Source organism: Urocampus carinirostris, chromosome 17, assembly GCF_059441175.1.
Source record: "Urocampus carinirostris isolate Australia breed hairy pipefish chromosome 17, RoL_Ucar_1.0, whole genome shotgun sequence".
Classification (NCBI taxonomy): domain Eukaryota; kingdom Metazoa; phylum Chordata; class Actinopteri; order Syngnathiformes; family Syngnathidae; genus Urocampus; species Urocampus carinirostris.
In genome coordinates, this window is record NC_142365.1 from 7,784,015 (window position 1) to 7,800,383 (window position 16,369).

The 16,369-nt window shown below is 40.9% G+C and overlaps 1 protein-coding gene across 3 annotated transcripts in view; it reads left to right on the forward strand.

The window, feature by feature from the left end:
- Positions 1-15,839, forward strand: part of zbtb20 (zinc finger and BTB domain containing 20) — a 62,747-nt gene extending 46,908 nt beyond the window's left edge. For all 3 annotated transcript variants that reach the window (XM_088321433.1, XM_088321431.1, XM_088321432.1), the window contains exon 5: positions 6,195-15,839. In XM_088321433.1, the coding sequence (XP_088177559.1) occupies positions 6,195-6,940 (746 nt within the window). In that variant the 3' untranslated portion in view covers positions 6,941-15,839. The remainder of the gene's footprint in view (positions 1-6,194) is intronic.
- The last annotated feature ends 530 nt before the right edge of the window (positions 15,840-16,369 follow it).

The window sequence follows — 16,369 nt, forward strand, 5'->3', positions numbered from 1 at the left end:
TGCGCACTTGTTTGGGGTGGTGATGGCCCTGAGGAAGAAACTGTACCTGAGCGTGTTAGTCCTTGTTGGACATACCAGAGGGCAACAAGTCAAAGAGGTGGAAGAAGAGTCTTAGCTCTGCAGCAGTATAGAAATGTCCTACAGACTGGACAGAGACCAGCCAACAATCTTTTGTGCTGTGTTGATTACTCTCCGTATGTTTTTATTTTTGCCCAGCTTTTCACAAGGTTCTCGGTTTTGGGGGAAACCCGTAGCAACAAGTTAGCTGGCAATCATGTCAGTTTCCTCTAGGTGAGGCTCATGTAATGTAAAATAAATACAAGTTTTTCGAAATCGGATTTTTTTTTTTTAAGTGCATTTTTCTGATTGAGTTTATGTATTTTTGCTTATTATTCAAATCAATATATTTATTTAATAAATGGAGTTTTTTTACCCACGACACAAGGTCCCTTTAAAGTACTCTAAAAGTCAAAACAAAAACAGTCCTTTATGAAGCAGAGTCACTCATTAACTGAAGGTAGAATTCTGTCCTTGGTCCACAGCAAATATGTAAATTAAAAGTTTTCATCAAGGTGATATTTCACAAGTGATTTTAGTCCTATAAAAAAAAAATCAACCTGCGTTTGATAGGTAGCCTGATGTGCTTGTTAAAGTGATAAACATTCCAGCACTAATTCATCATTTATAGTTTGAGTCCAGCAGAGATAAGAGCGGCAATCAAATGCCGCACGTCTGCTGCACAATGAATCATTGATGAATAGGAAACCAGGAAATTGGAACAGTTGCAAATTAATATTGAAATCATGGCTTTTATAATTGTTATATCTGGCCGCTTTTGCCTAGGTTTTGATTTTTGAACATTAAATGGATAATCTGTTATGATTCAAAACATGTATGTATGGAGGCATGCAGTGCACTTGTATGAGTTCCCATTTGAGAGATGAAGTACCAATTTAAAAATACTGCAGTTTTTCATGTATAACGTGCATTATACACAAGGTTTTACGGTGGTATATTAGCGTATTCGTGCAATGATTGATCAGTTGAAAAATATCTCTGATCACAAATCCCAGTGATTTAGACGACATACGAAAAGGCATTCGATTTTTATCGTGTTATTTTGAATTTTGAATGTTAGATAATGGAGGGAAACAAAATGAATCCTGAAAGATATGTCAATGCCAGATCGAAGACGGGACCCACTTGTGCGCGTATCTCTTAGTTTTATTAGGAAGAAGGGAAAGGATGGTATACACAATCTGTAGATCGCTGGTCGTGTGGAGCAGGTTGCTCAGACGCGAAAGTGGTATTCCCATGGCGAGCGATGGCAGTGTCGAGAGCACGAAAAAACAGATCGGTGGCCGGGACGGGGGATCAAAAACGTAGTCAAGTTCAGAAAACGGGTCGGAGCCGGGAATCAAACAGGAATAAGAACAGGAGAGAGTCAGGGTCGGAAGGCTTGCCTAGCGTAGCTGAGGTTCGAAGGCGGACTGACAACCGGTGACAGGAAGACGTGGGAGTTTAAAAAGTGACAGGCAGCCAATCGGCGTCTGAGGCAGTTGGCGCCAAAGGAGCAGACTCAGGTGCCCCACATCAGTAATCATGACAAGATATAAATAAATGTAAAAAAGCACGACAAAGGTGTATCTGATGATAAATCTGACTTTGTAGGATATTAAATGAATTTATTGTAAATGTTATATTGGTACTGTGTTCATAGTTGCCGATAAATAATTGTAATCACGGGCGCACATATTCAAAGATATTTATCACTTTTTAGTTTGAACTGAGAAAAAGTGAAACAAAATTGTATACATTATACTTTTTAAATAAAATTTAGGGATGCACGTTATACACGGATAAACACTGTCAGAACCAGAACAGACGGAGGACCCAGGCGCGTAACGTTTTCACACAAGCGTGAACACAAACACCAGTGATTCGGCGATTGCTGGGCGGAGGGAGGGAGACAGAAGTCAGGCGCGGAAAAACAGGAAGCCAGAGGGAGACGAGATTGATACCAGATACACGAGCAGATAACGGACAGACGGGATCGATACCGGACAGGACGGGACGGACAGGATCGATACTGGAGACTGGAGCAAGATACCGGACAGGACGAGGTAGACGGGATCGATACCTGATACTGGAGCCAGATACCGGACAGGACGAGACAGACAGGATCGATACCGGATACTGGCGCAAGATATCTAACAGGATGAGACAGGCGGGCTCGATATAGGATACTGAAGACTGGAGCAAGATATCGGACAGGACGAGATAGACGGGAACGATACTGGAGACTGGCGCAAGATATTGGACAGGATGAGACAGGCGGGATCGATACTGGAGACTGGAGCAAGATACCAGGCAGGTCGAGATAGACGGGATCGATACCGGATACTGGAGCAAGATACCGAACAGGACGAGACAGGCGGGATCGACACCGGGTACTGGAGACACAAGCAGGAACAGAGTCAAAATACACGTCTTGCAAGTGCAGAAGTTCGTTGACGGACTGACAAGGAGTGAGTGAGAGCACTGAGTTTAAATAGGAGGGAAGCCAATCAGGCAACATGCCGCAGCTGGCGCCAAACGGGCGGGGACAAGTGAGGGCAATGGGCAACCGTGACAAATATGGTATATATTATGATGATATTCTCATTTTGCTGAATATTAAGAAATTCTAAAACTGCGGGAAAACCCACACCAGTGGAAAATCAAACTATCGGTTTGAGGTTTGGACTCCCTAGATATACAATTTTATATTGGATTAGATTAAATTGAATTGTCTTTATTGTTATTGATAGCAATGTAGTGAAACATTGTGTGCAACGAGATTAGATTTGTCACTTTAGGGTAAACATAAAGGTTTTAGGGAGAAAACTAAATAAAAGACGTCAGGATGCATAGGCTAATTTTTTTTTACAAAGCAGGTCTAAGAGACTTGCCCTAGTTCTAACAACAGTGCAATGAAAGAATAGTGCATCATAACAGTCGTGCAAGGAAAAGCAACCCTAACAAGTGGCAAGATATATATTTTCACACGTTTGCGTGCCTGTTTAGGGTGATGATAGCCCTGTGGAAGATTAAGGGCTTTACAATACATTAAAGCAGGGGTAGGGAACCTATGGCTCGGGAGCCATTTACGGCTCTTTTCATGAGTATATATGGCTCCGAAATAAAACTATTGCACATCTCTGTGGCGTTCCAAAGTCAAGTGATTTCATCCCGATTTTGGTCCATATAAAGCCGAAGCAACTTAATGCAGAAGTTCGATAAGAAACCGTTTAAACTGATAAATGAAAACGCTGGCAAACGACTTCGATTGGGTGAGCAGTACGGGTGGGCGATCCCTGCATACAGTGCAAGGCACTTCCTTCTCTCTCTCTCGCTCAGTGCAGTCTACACCCAAAGTGAATATGACGATATGCTTATTGTTTGCGGTCATTTGTGACATTTTTACAAAAGAACTTTGCATGCACATTGCTTTGAAACCGTTAAGGACAAATTTCATGGAAAAAAATTGCCTCAACTCTCTTAACTGAAGGTGGAAGACAAATTGTAAATGGCATATTTACATTGATTTGGGACACGGGAATTGGCATTATTATCATTTCATACATTTGATTAAATCATCAAATGACACACAGTGAAATAAAATGTGCTGAAGAATTAGCTTTTGTCTAAAGAGCGTGTTTGGCAGTTTTTTCAATTTTGTCTGAAAATATATGATGTGGCTCTCTCAATTCCTTTTTAAAACGTTTTTTAGGTTCCTGACCCCTGCATTAAAGTATTGTATATTGCAAAGCTGTGCAATTTCCATCACATCAAAACTGTTAATAAACGTCCCTTGTAAGTATACAAATGAAATCAAAACCATAACACTAAACAAACCTACAGTATATCCCATTTTTCCACTTAAAGGAATATTCTCTATAACCAGGCAAGTCTCCTTGCGTCAAATGCTTTTTATCTGATAAGTGGAGCCAATAAAATGGAATTTTGAACGCCCATGATTTCAATTTAGGTAAAGTAAGTCTAGACCTCAATGTCTCTCTAGCCAGACACAAAGAGCAATTTAATGATCCCCACCGCCCCCCACCCCCAGTGGCCTTGAGGCGTCCATTGGATGAAGTCAGCAGGAGCATTAACTTTGAATTGTCAGCTTGCTGACGAGCTCATATCCTTTAATGAAATAGCGACCGGACACCTTCTGTTTGGCTTCTCGTGCCGGCTGCAGATTGCTGTAAACGACCCGCGTTTGGCTTCTACACGTGTTTGTTGAAGCCATTAACAGATGGAGCGGCTTTGCTTCCAGATAAGGAAAAGGAAAACATTTTTACATATGAGGATTTTGAGGTTTTCTTCTTCTTTTTATCTCTGCTGAAAAGAATATAGGTGTCACTATTTAATTGAAGCTAGGCATCCCTAAACATTCTCTATTTCGCACTTTTCCAAGAAGAAAAACGATATTGTAATGAGGAACAACTCGGTTTCATTGTGGGATAGTTAACATTTTGCTGACACTTAACCACAGTTTTGTTAGTCTAATTTGCACCTACTTTGGCGCGATAAGCTAACCACTTAATTGAGTGTCTTTATCATTGTAGAATTGTTAATGGTCTGCATTTATATAGCGCTTTTCAAGTCAATGAAGACCTCCCAAAGCGCTTTACAATGTGCTTCACACTTACCCGTTCACACACACACACTCACACACCAATAGGGAGTCAGCCATGCAAGGCGCCTACCTGCTAATTGGGTGCATTAGGGATTCAGTGTCTTGCCCAAGGACACTTCGACGCTAATGTTAGCGTCTATGTTGATGACACTGGTACCAATGCCAGTCTACACCTCAGGTACACGGTTAACTTATCCCTTTATAGCCTTGGTTGTAGGGGAACCATTCCCTGTGGTGTGTCTTGGGCAGGTACAGCCTGGCGGCGCCCATCCCTTTGCAAGCCCCTTTTATTTTGGTAGGAGTTTTCTCCCCCACTGAAAAGAGATAGTACTGGTTTCCATGGTTACCAGTAGCAGGTGAAGGCTCCTGATCTGACTCAGATGCAGCACCTCCATCATCTGGTTGCAGTTGTTTTTTCGGTGTAAGCATCATCCCGTTCTTTAAAAATACCACATCCTTAATCAGTGGGCTAATAATGATAAACTAATAAACTAATAATCCTTAGTTCTGAAATCATGTGTTTTACACGTCCGTACAATACACATTGCATCGATTGTGGCTTTTAATTTTTGTTTAAAAACAAACTCTGTGGCGATGACGTTACATAATTTGCTTTGTGACTCATTAAAGACTATTTGTCCAAGTTAAGGAACATTCTTGTAACTTTAAATTATTCATGTACTAACAGTTTTTGCTAATTCGAGCGGCTTAGTTGGTGACATTTGATGCTAATGCCAATGCTGACGTCTTTGGCTTGCAGAGTTTAACGCTCAGTTCCTTTTTTGGGTGAAATCCGATTGTTGTGAGATTGTTCTAACTAAATGCGACTTTAATGTGATCCCTTGTGTAAACCCAACACACAATGCTCTCAGTTGTTGCAGAGGTACTCATGGATGTTAACGACAGAGCGTATCTAGTAATTTATGTTATTGTGCTACCAGAGGAAGCACATGTAAAATTGAATTACTATAAGACGACAGACAGCCAGGATTTTAATTATGCTGTTTCGTTGAATGCAGAATAGTGACGTTTGTTACTTATCGATGACGTGCAGGTTCACGGTTCACACAGCAGTCGCATTCCAAGAAATCTGACCCACGTCTGCTCTCCTTTACCGGCTTACGACCTGTTTCTGATCCCGACCACATTCTTGCTCTCCTGTCCCAGCTATCGACCTGTTTTTCCGTCTCGCACCGCCTATGAAAGTGTCCTCGTTCTGGTGTGAAAAAATCGGATATGTGCCCTTCAGACGGACTTAACAGATGGGATACAGGTCGTGTTTGTGCATAAAAATCCGATTTTCCTGCAATGTGAACGTAGATTTTGACAAATGGGATAGCCTCTAATGCTGGTGGTTAGCTGTGCTTCAAATATCTCTATTGATGTATTCTCCTTTCAAGTCAAGTCACATTTATTTGTATGTCTCAAAGGACTGCACAGAGTTACACCATCCCCATCCAGGTCTAAATTCAGTATTTAATTGCATGTTTTTTTGTGTTTTACCATGCAGGAGAGAAGCCTCACCAGTGCAGTATCTGCTGGCGCTCCTTCTCCCTGAAAGATTACCTAATCAAACACATGGTAACCCACACCGGGGTACGAGCCTACCAGTGCAGCATCTGCAACAAGCGCTTCACCCAGAAGAGCTCGCTCAACGTCCACATGCGGCTGCACCGCGGCGAGAAGTCCTACGAGTGCGTCATCTGCAAGAAGAAGTTCTCCCACAAGACCTTGCTGGAGCGCCACATGGCCCTGCACAGCACTGGCAGCAACATCGCCGGGCTGACGAGCAGCAACATCGCCGGGCTGACGGGCAGCAACATCGCCGGGCTGACGGGCAGCAACATCGCCGGGCTGACGGGCAGCAACATCGCCGGGCTGACGAGCAGCAACATCGCCGGGCTGACGAGCAGCAACATCGCCGGGCTGTCTAGCTCCGCCATCGCCGGGCTGACGAGCCCCACCATCACCGGGCTGACGGGCCCCGCCGGCACCCCAGGCTCCGTCTCCATCCCCGTCTCCATCCCCATCCCGCTCCCCATGGCCGTCCCAGAACCCGGGGCTGGCGTGGTGGCCCTGGCCATGCCGGTGAGCGGCGGGGCCGGAGAAGGCCCCGGGGCCCCGACGGGAGTGGGCGTGGCCGCCGAAGCCGGCTGCCAGGAAGGGACCACCTACATGTGTTCCGTCTGCCCCGTCAAGTTCGACCAAATGGATCACTTCAACGACCACATGCGGATGCATGTCTCCGACGGATAAGTACAAATCGATAAACTTCTCCAAAAGAATGACAAACAAAATGGCACTAGATTTTCCTTTTTCTTTGTTTGAGGTATGGAGAGTAATGAGTATAGACACTGGCACATTAAGTTTCCCAAAAAAAAGAAAAAAACAACAACAGATTTTCTTTTTTTTTTGTTATTCTAAATAAACAAAAAAGATGGTGGCCTTAAGGCTTAGTAGTTTGATATTGATCTACTGGATGGATCCAAACTACAGGCCTCTAAATGTATGATTTCGTAAAATACTGATTTATGTGTTGAACACTACCGAAAGGCCTATGAAAGAACCATACACACAAACACACCTTTAGCGTAGATCTCTCTGAGCGGATTGAAACGTGTGTTGCGTGTGGTTATGCATGCATCCCAGTGTACGTGTGTCTATGTGTGTGCGAGTGTGAGACGCCATTTAAAATGGCCGTCGTGAAAACATACTGACCGGTTTGGAAACGAAAGATGTCCAAACTTACTGTGGTATAATTTACAACAACAATAACAACAAGGACAACAAAGAAAGAAATCCCTCTAAAACAGTGGTCGGCAACCTTCTCTGTACCATGGACCGGTTCATTGGAGTGCCCAGTAAGAACGCGCAAACTCCACACACAGAGGCCGGTGGCTTGAATCGAACCCGGGACCTCTAAACGGTGGGGCGAACGTGCTGATAGCAATACATTCTAGTCGCTTTCATAACGTTTTAACGCCAAACTTCACGTCGACCCCCGTGCCAAGTAGTAAAAAATAAAAACCAAATGAACCAACCCCGCGAAAACCTTGTTGGTGTCATGTGTTAGAAGTAAGATGTTAAGCCCAACCCAAACCTGACCTAAAACTGGGGTCACGTCCAACACGTCAATCATATCATATGTTTGGGTTCCAGCCGGGCTTCTCTTTTTTTTTTTTACTATCCACCTGTCATCGTTTGTTGTTTCTTTTTCATTGTCAAGGATCCTTGCGACAGATTCCATCACCCCCCTTGCGTCCGCATGCTCGTTGTGGGGGACGGAATCCATTAAGCAGATCCTCCACAAAGAAAAAGAAACAAAGAACAATGACAGGTGGATAGTTTAAAAAAGTCAGCGCGAGAAAAGCCCTACTCCACCCGAGTCCTCACGATTAAAATGTGAAAACTCTGGTTTTCTTCAGGCTCGGTCCCTCAAATCAATTAATTATTTCTGCTGGGTCTGGCTTTATTAACCGTGGGGTATGTTCGGGCTGGATTTTTTAGGCACAATCTTACCCTATACTATGTGGTCACTGTGTCATGTTCTTGACCTAAGATCGATGGATCCTTAAACTCTGCTGCCAAAAGTTTAGCATGACATAGTTGACCATTCTGCACGTTGATTGGCTATTAGTGCAAAAGCCTGGTTTGATTTATCCTTCACTGTATCTCCGGCGGGCGGGAATCCTTGTTTAAAACCAGGCAGTTGCACCATCCGACAGGTAACTAACTGTCCCCGCCCGTGCGAACCGCGCTGATTCTAAATCAAACGTACCTCGATATCCTGGTTCAAGTTCAGTCTGAAACGTGTCAGTGTCATTAGAACGATAGGTAAAAACTAAAGGGACTTCATTTTCTTTCTATGTGGCCCCATACCAAACTACCCACGGCCCGTTACCGGTTCCTGGCCCGGTGGTTGCCGACCACTGCTCTAAAATACTAACAGTCACAAGATTGCCTTCAAAAGTCGATTTTCACGAAAGGAACGTAGTAAATTTGACACTGGGTTTTATTTATTGGTATTGAGAGATTGTAATGCAGCTGTTGTTAAGGTACAAATTTCAATCACTTCCCGTCCGAGACTGCGGGAAAAATCTTTCCTATGTTTTGTAATTATCCATGCATTTTTAAAACAAATGGTTTACTTTACTAAAAATAGACTGTGTCAAAGAGAATAAGTGAGGGGGGAAAAAACCTTCGGAGCTCATTTTGCATACACTGCCACTAATCTCCTAAAAGACTGTTAGTCAAGGCTGCGCCAATCATAAAATGAGAGCAGCCCCCCTACCCTTCTTTTTCGAATACTATTTCCTTTTCGGGCCTTTATCCATTCACAGTTGGAGCAACTGAGCAACTGAGACGCGGTATCTGTTGCTCCTCCATTCACATCGGACTGCTACAGGCTGTAGAATCCCAAACAAATTGTCTCTCGCGCTATTGTTGTTATTGATTATCCTACGTGGTTTCTCATTTTTTTACGTATTGAGGCCCGAGATCGGCTGTGGATTTGAACAATGTTAACAAGAGAGACTTTCAATTACAGTTTTTTTTTTCTTTGAAATTACCACCATCTGATTGTAGGATGCAAAGCTGTTTCAGCGAAGGGAGCTTTATACAACCAGCCTGCAATATTTCGAAAGGAAAGATCGGAGAAAAAACACGTAGCTCCACGTTATTGTGTCATATGCATATGAATATAAATACACACACACGTACGTACGCCACGACTTGTGGAGAAACTTTCTACGTAGTAGAATACATTCCAGTTTTTATAAAAGCTCGAACACACATTTACAGATTCGTTTTGAAAGCGTGTGGGATGTCATATTTTTTTTAACAAAACAGGAAACACACAAACATGATATAAATATACATGCACAAACATGAATAAATATACACATGTATGTATTAGGGGTGTGAAAAACAGTAAGTTGTATTTTAATTGATGTTTAATGTTTCTACTATGTAATATCGCGAATAGAGCGGCGACGTGGCTGGGGAGGCACAGTCAGACTCACAAATTCATGATTCTGCATCTTATTAATTTTTTGATTGGCAGAGCTAGAAAGCAATATATAAACGTAATCGTAGGTAAAAATGGCTGACTTTAACTTATATACAAAGTCCATGTGCTGCTCCTTTGGGTAGGTAATCCTGCATTATGAAATATGTCCATGCCAAAAGATAAAACATACAATATGGCTCAACGTACTATCACTAATTCCATTGTTCGGGGCCGAATCAGAACTTTTAGTCTCACTATCGCCCTCTGCCATGAGGCATGAAAATTGCATGCCTCACTCAGCACAGTAATAGGTTACATATTTGTGTAATTCATAATATAAAGTGGAAATTCAGTGATTCGTAACAAGAAAAATCCAAAGATTTTGAAGTTAAACAAGAAATAAATTTAACACTGAATAAATAAGTATTTATTATATTGTTTATTTTATATTTCCATGATGTCAGGTGAGACACGGCCTCCCCCGACTGCACGTCACTGGTGTAGTCATGAAATGAAATGATCTGCATTTATATAGCGCTTTTCAAGTCAAGACTTCCCAAAGCGCTTTACAGTGTGCTTCACATTTCCCAATAGCGGCCGTGCAGCATGGAAGGCGCTAACCTGCTTATTGGGGGTTCAGTGTCTTAACCAAGGACACTTCGACATGTAACACGGAGGAGCCGGGATTCGAACTGCATTCTCTTGATCCCAAGACGAGCGCTCTACCTCCTGAGCCACTGCCGCCCCAAATCTTTGTCATATGAGAGTTGGCAAATGTCAAATAAATTACATGAAAAGTGCAACAAATAATAATTTCATCACTGCTTTAAGAAACAATTTGTATTATATTAAATGTAATCGTAATCCTACTGAAATTCTTCATTTAATCGTGACGTGCCACGTATCAAAAACACGTTTCGTTGGAGAGATTTACACCCCTAATGAATACATACTACACAAAAGCGTTCTGTTTTACACATTTTCTTAAAAGGTCTGTGCTTAATATTTGGTTCTATCGATAATATAAACAACAACTTCTTTGATTTTTTTGAAATCAGGGAGAAAAAAAAAAACATTTTCCCAAAAAAATCTTGATAAGTGGACTGCGTTATTTTCTTGCATATATGTTGCACTGCTTAAACCAATAAGTGCACTACTGTTGACAGAGATCTAGTTTTAGAAAAGAAAAAAAAGAGGATTTTTTTTAAAAAGGAAAAAAATCTAACATTTGGTTCTAGAGTTCGTGTGTTAGCATAGCTTTGTTTCGATTTGAAAAGTAATTTCAGCGGTTTTTTGGCTTTCGTTATCGCTTGCAGTTACCGACAGTATATTAGCTCGAATACTGTTTGTACAGTACTTGTGCCGTTTTGACGCGAGCATTTATTTAAACGTGTAACATGACGTGTGCTTTAATTTTGTTTTTTATTTGTGGAGTCACTTCCCCGTAATCACTCGAATGCATTTTTCAAACCGAATTTTTCTTTTTCCCCCCGAGAGTCAAACAACGAAACGGCATGAGTAATAACCACGGCGTTTTTTGTCTGATTTTTGTGATGATGACGGACATTATCACACTACGAATAATAATATTAATATTACATTTATTATCTGTTTGTGCGCGGGTGTGTGCGAGAGTGTATACGATGTGTGTCCTAGTACAACTTTTGGCGCGGGAAGGTGTCGGAACGCAGCTTCTTTGATAATACTGTACGTGTCTGTGGGTGATGCACCGTCGTGTCCTTTCCTTCCTATAGTGGGTGTCGTCTGTCCGTCGTGCTCTTTTTGCCGAATCAAACTGTTGATAAGCGAAATATCTTGACCTTGTAGGGCTTCCTTTGCAATACGCGGCGCAGTTACAAAACCAGGAGCTATAACCCCGCGGCGCCCCTCTCGGTTTTGGGTATCGCCCCCGCATATTCCGCCACTCTTTTTGCAGTACCGGAAAAGAAAAAAGCCAGGGGGTGCGTGTTTTGTACCTGCCGCTGCCAGGATGGCAATTGTGCTGCATGCTAGTACTCTATTTGTCTCGACACAGCACGTCAGAGGGTCATCTCTTGCCTTAACACAGACAATGCACTAAATAGTCTATGTAAGCAAACTGCCGAGTTTTCTCTTCTCCAACAGTATTGCCACCTTTCCCAGGCACACAGCTTACGGTGCGCCCTCGCACGGGGCACCAACACTGCCGAACTCACGTCATCTTTAGCGCCGAGGCAGACCCGTTTTCTCCCGTATCTGTGATTTTTAGCATTCCTTGGCGGCACCCGCTTTTCGCATAGTTTGTGTAAACACATGATATCTAATGCACTATAGACTGTAGCTAGATGAGTACAACCAGCTTTGTGGTATAATGGTCTGAATAGTAGGTTAAGTAGCTTGTCGTTGGCTTTGGATGATGTTTCCTTTCAGAATATACACTATAAGAGTGCCCGGCTGTCATTTTTTTTACGTTGTCGTTGTTGTCGCTGTCGTGGTGGTGGTTTTCTGGAATAAGACGTAGCCAATCGCTCCGGGTGAGGGTTAATAACTCATCCCATCATCAGTTGAATTGTTGTATGATAAGGAAAGAACAGAGCCTTCTTTCTTCTTACTCTTCTTCTTCTTAGCTTCTTTTCACTGTCCATAGTTATTCAGTACAGTATGTTCTTGAACCGCTTCAGATGACTTGTGGTGGTGCTTCACAATCGTTTTCTGGGTGTAAAAAATGTTTTTCGGAGTTGCGGCATCTTTTGGAAAAAGGTCCTTTGCTCATTTTTGGCTAGGGGTGATGTTTTTTTATTTCCTTTTTCGTAAAATGTCAGGTTTTTTCCAGGATGAATCCTAGTTGTATCCTAGATAACAATTTTGCAGCTGCTTATGTTGTGTTCACCATCCATCTGACATGTTTCATTTATCTTAGAGTGTCGCCGTCTACAGTACATTGTGTCTTTTCTAGCTTCATTTACTCTCATTATTTTATTTCGCTTCGTAGGGGTGCATCAATATTAGGGATCCTTTAGACCCTCTCGATTTTTGCCGATCACGACATTTTTTAAGAAGAGAAGTGAGTTTTTTGAATCAGTTTACTTAAAACTGATCATCCGATCGCCAATCCCACCCAAAAATCGTCCGTTGGATGAATTGGTGCACTCCTACTTTTTAGTTCTGGTGATCATATAAATACAGCGGTGTTGTTAATACATAATAATAGCTTTCACTTTGCTGGATCGAGGGGTAGTCAAGTAATCAAGTCGTTATACAGTGCAGGCGTTTAGGTGAAAACACAGGAGAGTTCATCGTGCTGTCCGTCTTCCTGGTTGTCTCCATCAGTTTTTTTTATATTCAAACTTGAATTAAGTCACAGAAACGAAACACACAGATTATACGTAACAGCTTTTTATTTACAGCACACATCAGTGTGAAACAGATAACCTTCTGACAGAGATACAGTATATATAAACATATATATAAATATATAAATAGAAATGGATATAAGAAGAATCACCATCTCCACACAGTTGAATGCATTTTACCTTCTGGGATTTCGGGAATATGCCTATCAAGTGCCTGACAGTACTTTAAGCAACTATACAGAATTTTCATAGTTTTTCTCTCCTACATTGCACAGATACAGTATATACACGATGGTCTATTTAGTCAAGAAGCTATACGACAGTATTTATAAAACCAGGTCTTTGTTAGTGCATCCGAACCCTTTAAAATACCCGAAATGTTCTATTCATACGCAGTCGAAGCAGTTCTTTCATTGCACGTGTGGAGGATTCAGAGATATCAAAGATGCACAATCACTTACCCTCGTTTGACCTATTTTTGGACGTTGTTTATGGGCAAAGGTGCTTCGTTGCAGTCTTAGAGAAAGGGTAATCCGGCTTGGTGGCCAGTAGAATGTAGATTTGTCAGCTTTCTATGTAAAATCACTTGCGTGACTTGTTCGGTGCGATTTAAGGAAACTCTTCAAGACATAATATTGATTTGACTGCAAATTCAAGTTGAACAGATCGAGAAAAATATGTTAAATCCTTAAAATATTTTTATTTTGAAGTACAATGTCTGAGAATCAAATAAATTTTATTTGGAAACAGAATATAAATCGAATCTGGGTATTATTAGCTTTACTGGATGCCAGTAAGATCGAATAGCATGAAAATATTAAATTACAATGCCTTACGCCATTTTTCTTGAAAGTTAAAGCTACACCTATCACCTCATTACGATTAACTCCCAAAAGAATGAACTAATCATAAAGAAAACTTGATATTTATTGCAGTTAAAATGGAGAATTGATCCCAACTCAATGTTAAGGACACATTTTATTGCCATATATAGAATAAAATAGAATAGAATATACCTTTATTGCCATTGTTACAAATTGGGTTGAACATATTGTGACAACGAAATTGGACGTGGCACTGCAGTTCACATTTAACAGTGAGGATAAAAGAAAACAAAGAAGATAAAGGTTATAGTTTACACAATATTTACACAAGATGTGTGGGCATGTAGGATGTTCTGGGATCGTATTAGTGCAATATGAGGTAGTGCAAAAATAGGCAACATTGTGAAAAGTGAGCATAGGCGTGAATAAAATATATGGATTTTTCTTAAGAATTAGAAGTCGATGTGTTTTGTTTTGGGAATTTCGAAAACTCAAGAGTTGATTATATTTGTTGGTCCAATAAAACGTGATCAAAGTACAGCAAGCAACCTTCGAACTGAATGACACACTTCCGATTGTATACGATCGGATGTCGAATCCACGCATCAAATATTGAGCGCTTTATCTTATCAGATAAGCTGTGTCAAAAGGAAACTGGCAGACATTTTTTGATTACGTCACCTTCCTCGAATAGTTTTCTAAACAGGTTACATTTCAGGATCGGAAAGTGCGTGAATTTCGGGTGAAATGATTGTAAGTGCTCAAAATTGTGGTGATTTTTCAATTCGAGTGTGCTTAAAAATGACGCTGACACGGCTCTCTGGTAGCTTCACTCTGCTATTGCATTTTTTCGACCGTTGAGTCGTGATCAACCCCACCTGGTGTTAGTTTATATGGCACTGTTATGTCATCGCCCCCTAAGGGTCGTGTTCAAGAGGACAGGTATCAATTATGGACATTTTATTATAGGCCATGTTAAAAATTATGGTATCATCACCCAGTCGTAATAAATGCACACGCCAGATTAAAAATTGCATATGTAAAAATCGCAGATATATTTGTGGCTCTTCTTTAATTGGTCCTGGAAATATTTGGCTTTGAAAGTCTTTAAAAAGTGCTTGAATTTGGCCATAAAAACTGTAGGAATCCTGGAGTTTTTTTCTCTAAAAAGCGCTTTTTTGTGGCAGACGTAAAGTTTTGGGGTGGCGGCTGCCAGATTAAAGGTTTTGGAGCGCTCCGTTTTTGTGTCCCCTGTGGACTCATTAACACGCTTTCATTCTGGAGCTTGGTCAACGTGCCAAATTGAAAGATTGAAGGCGGTGTGGGAACGCTACACATCAAAACCACTATTGTTAATTAGTACAAAGAACCATTAGGGCCATAGCGGGAAAAACTATTTGATCAGAAGAACAAAATGTGTATTTTTTAAGAATAAAAATTGCAATTTAGAAGTATGTAAAAGAACAAAACATGGAACTTAGCGGTGTTTGAAATTAGCGCCAGAAGAAATATTAAATGGAAAAACAACAAATAGATAGGATGTTCTAATATTGTGGTATGAAAACCAAACCTTTTGGAATTTCTGCTGAATTTTATCTTTGTTGAAATTAAACTGATAAGAAAAAACGTGTACGCTTTTGCTAAAACCACTCAAGCATTAGGGCTGCAACAACAAATCGATAACATTGATTAAATACCATTATGAATTGATGGTTAAAAGCAATGGATTTCATCATTGATTAGCATGTTAAATCGATGCAAATAATAGTGCATTGAATTCTGTAGAGTTTGGCTGTTTAGGGAACCTGGTTGTAGTACCACTTTGGTGTAGCAGAGGGCGCTCCAAGACCGAATTTCGTTGCACAAGGTCAATTTGCGCCAAATCTATTTAGCACTTTTCAGATGCCGAAATGCAACTCAAAAGTGCTGTATAAAATCATTTAATGTACAATAAGTTGACTTCTGATGAGGTATAGCATAAATGATAACGTTTTTTTACTGTTAAGCCATTTGACAAACACTTGGATTTTCTTATCGTTTTATTTTATAGAATATTCTGTTTCTTGCAGATTTCTTCTATCTTCAATATTTGAATAAAAAAGGAAGAATTTAGAAATGTGTTATCAAAAATTTTCGACAGATTCATAGATTATTAAAATCATCGCTAGTTGCAGCCCTACGATCCATGTTTTAATGAGGATAGCATGCAAACAAAGACAGCAGGGGGAGGAATAAGTAACTTTCTGTTCGTAAATAGTAATTTGGTCACTCTACAGAAGTTTTGGCAAAATATTTTTGGGACTGATTAAACCAAAGTTTAATTGCTTTAGAGGCACATGGAACATCATGTGTGGAGGGTTCATTTACTTATTCCTCCCCCTTCTGTCATTGTTTGGACCATTATTTAAATATGGTAAGCCAGAAATGGTTTTAGTAAGGGAAGACACTGTTTTTGGGTCCACCATTCATTATATGTGATAGATGAGTTACTTATTCCTCCCCCCCTCTGTCATGGTGTGCC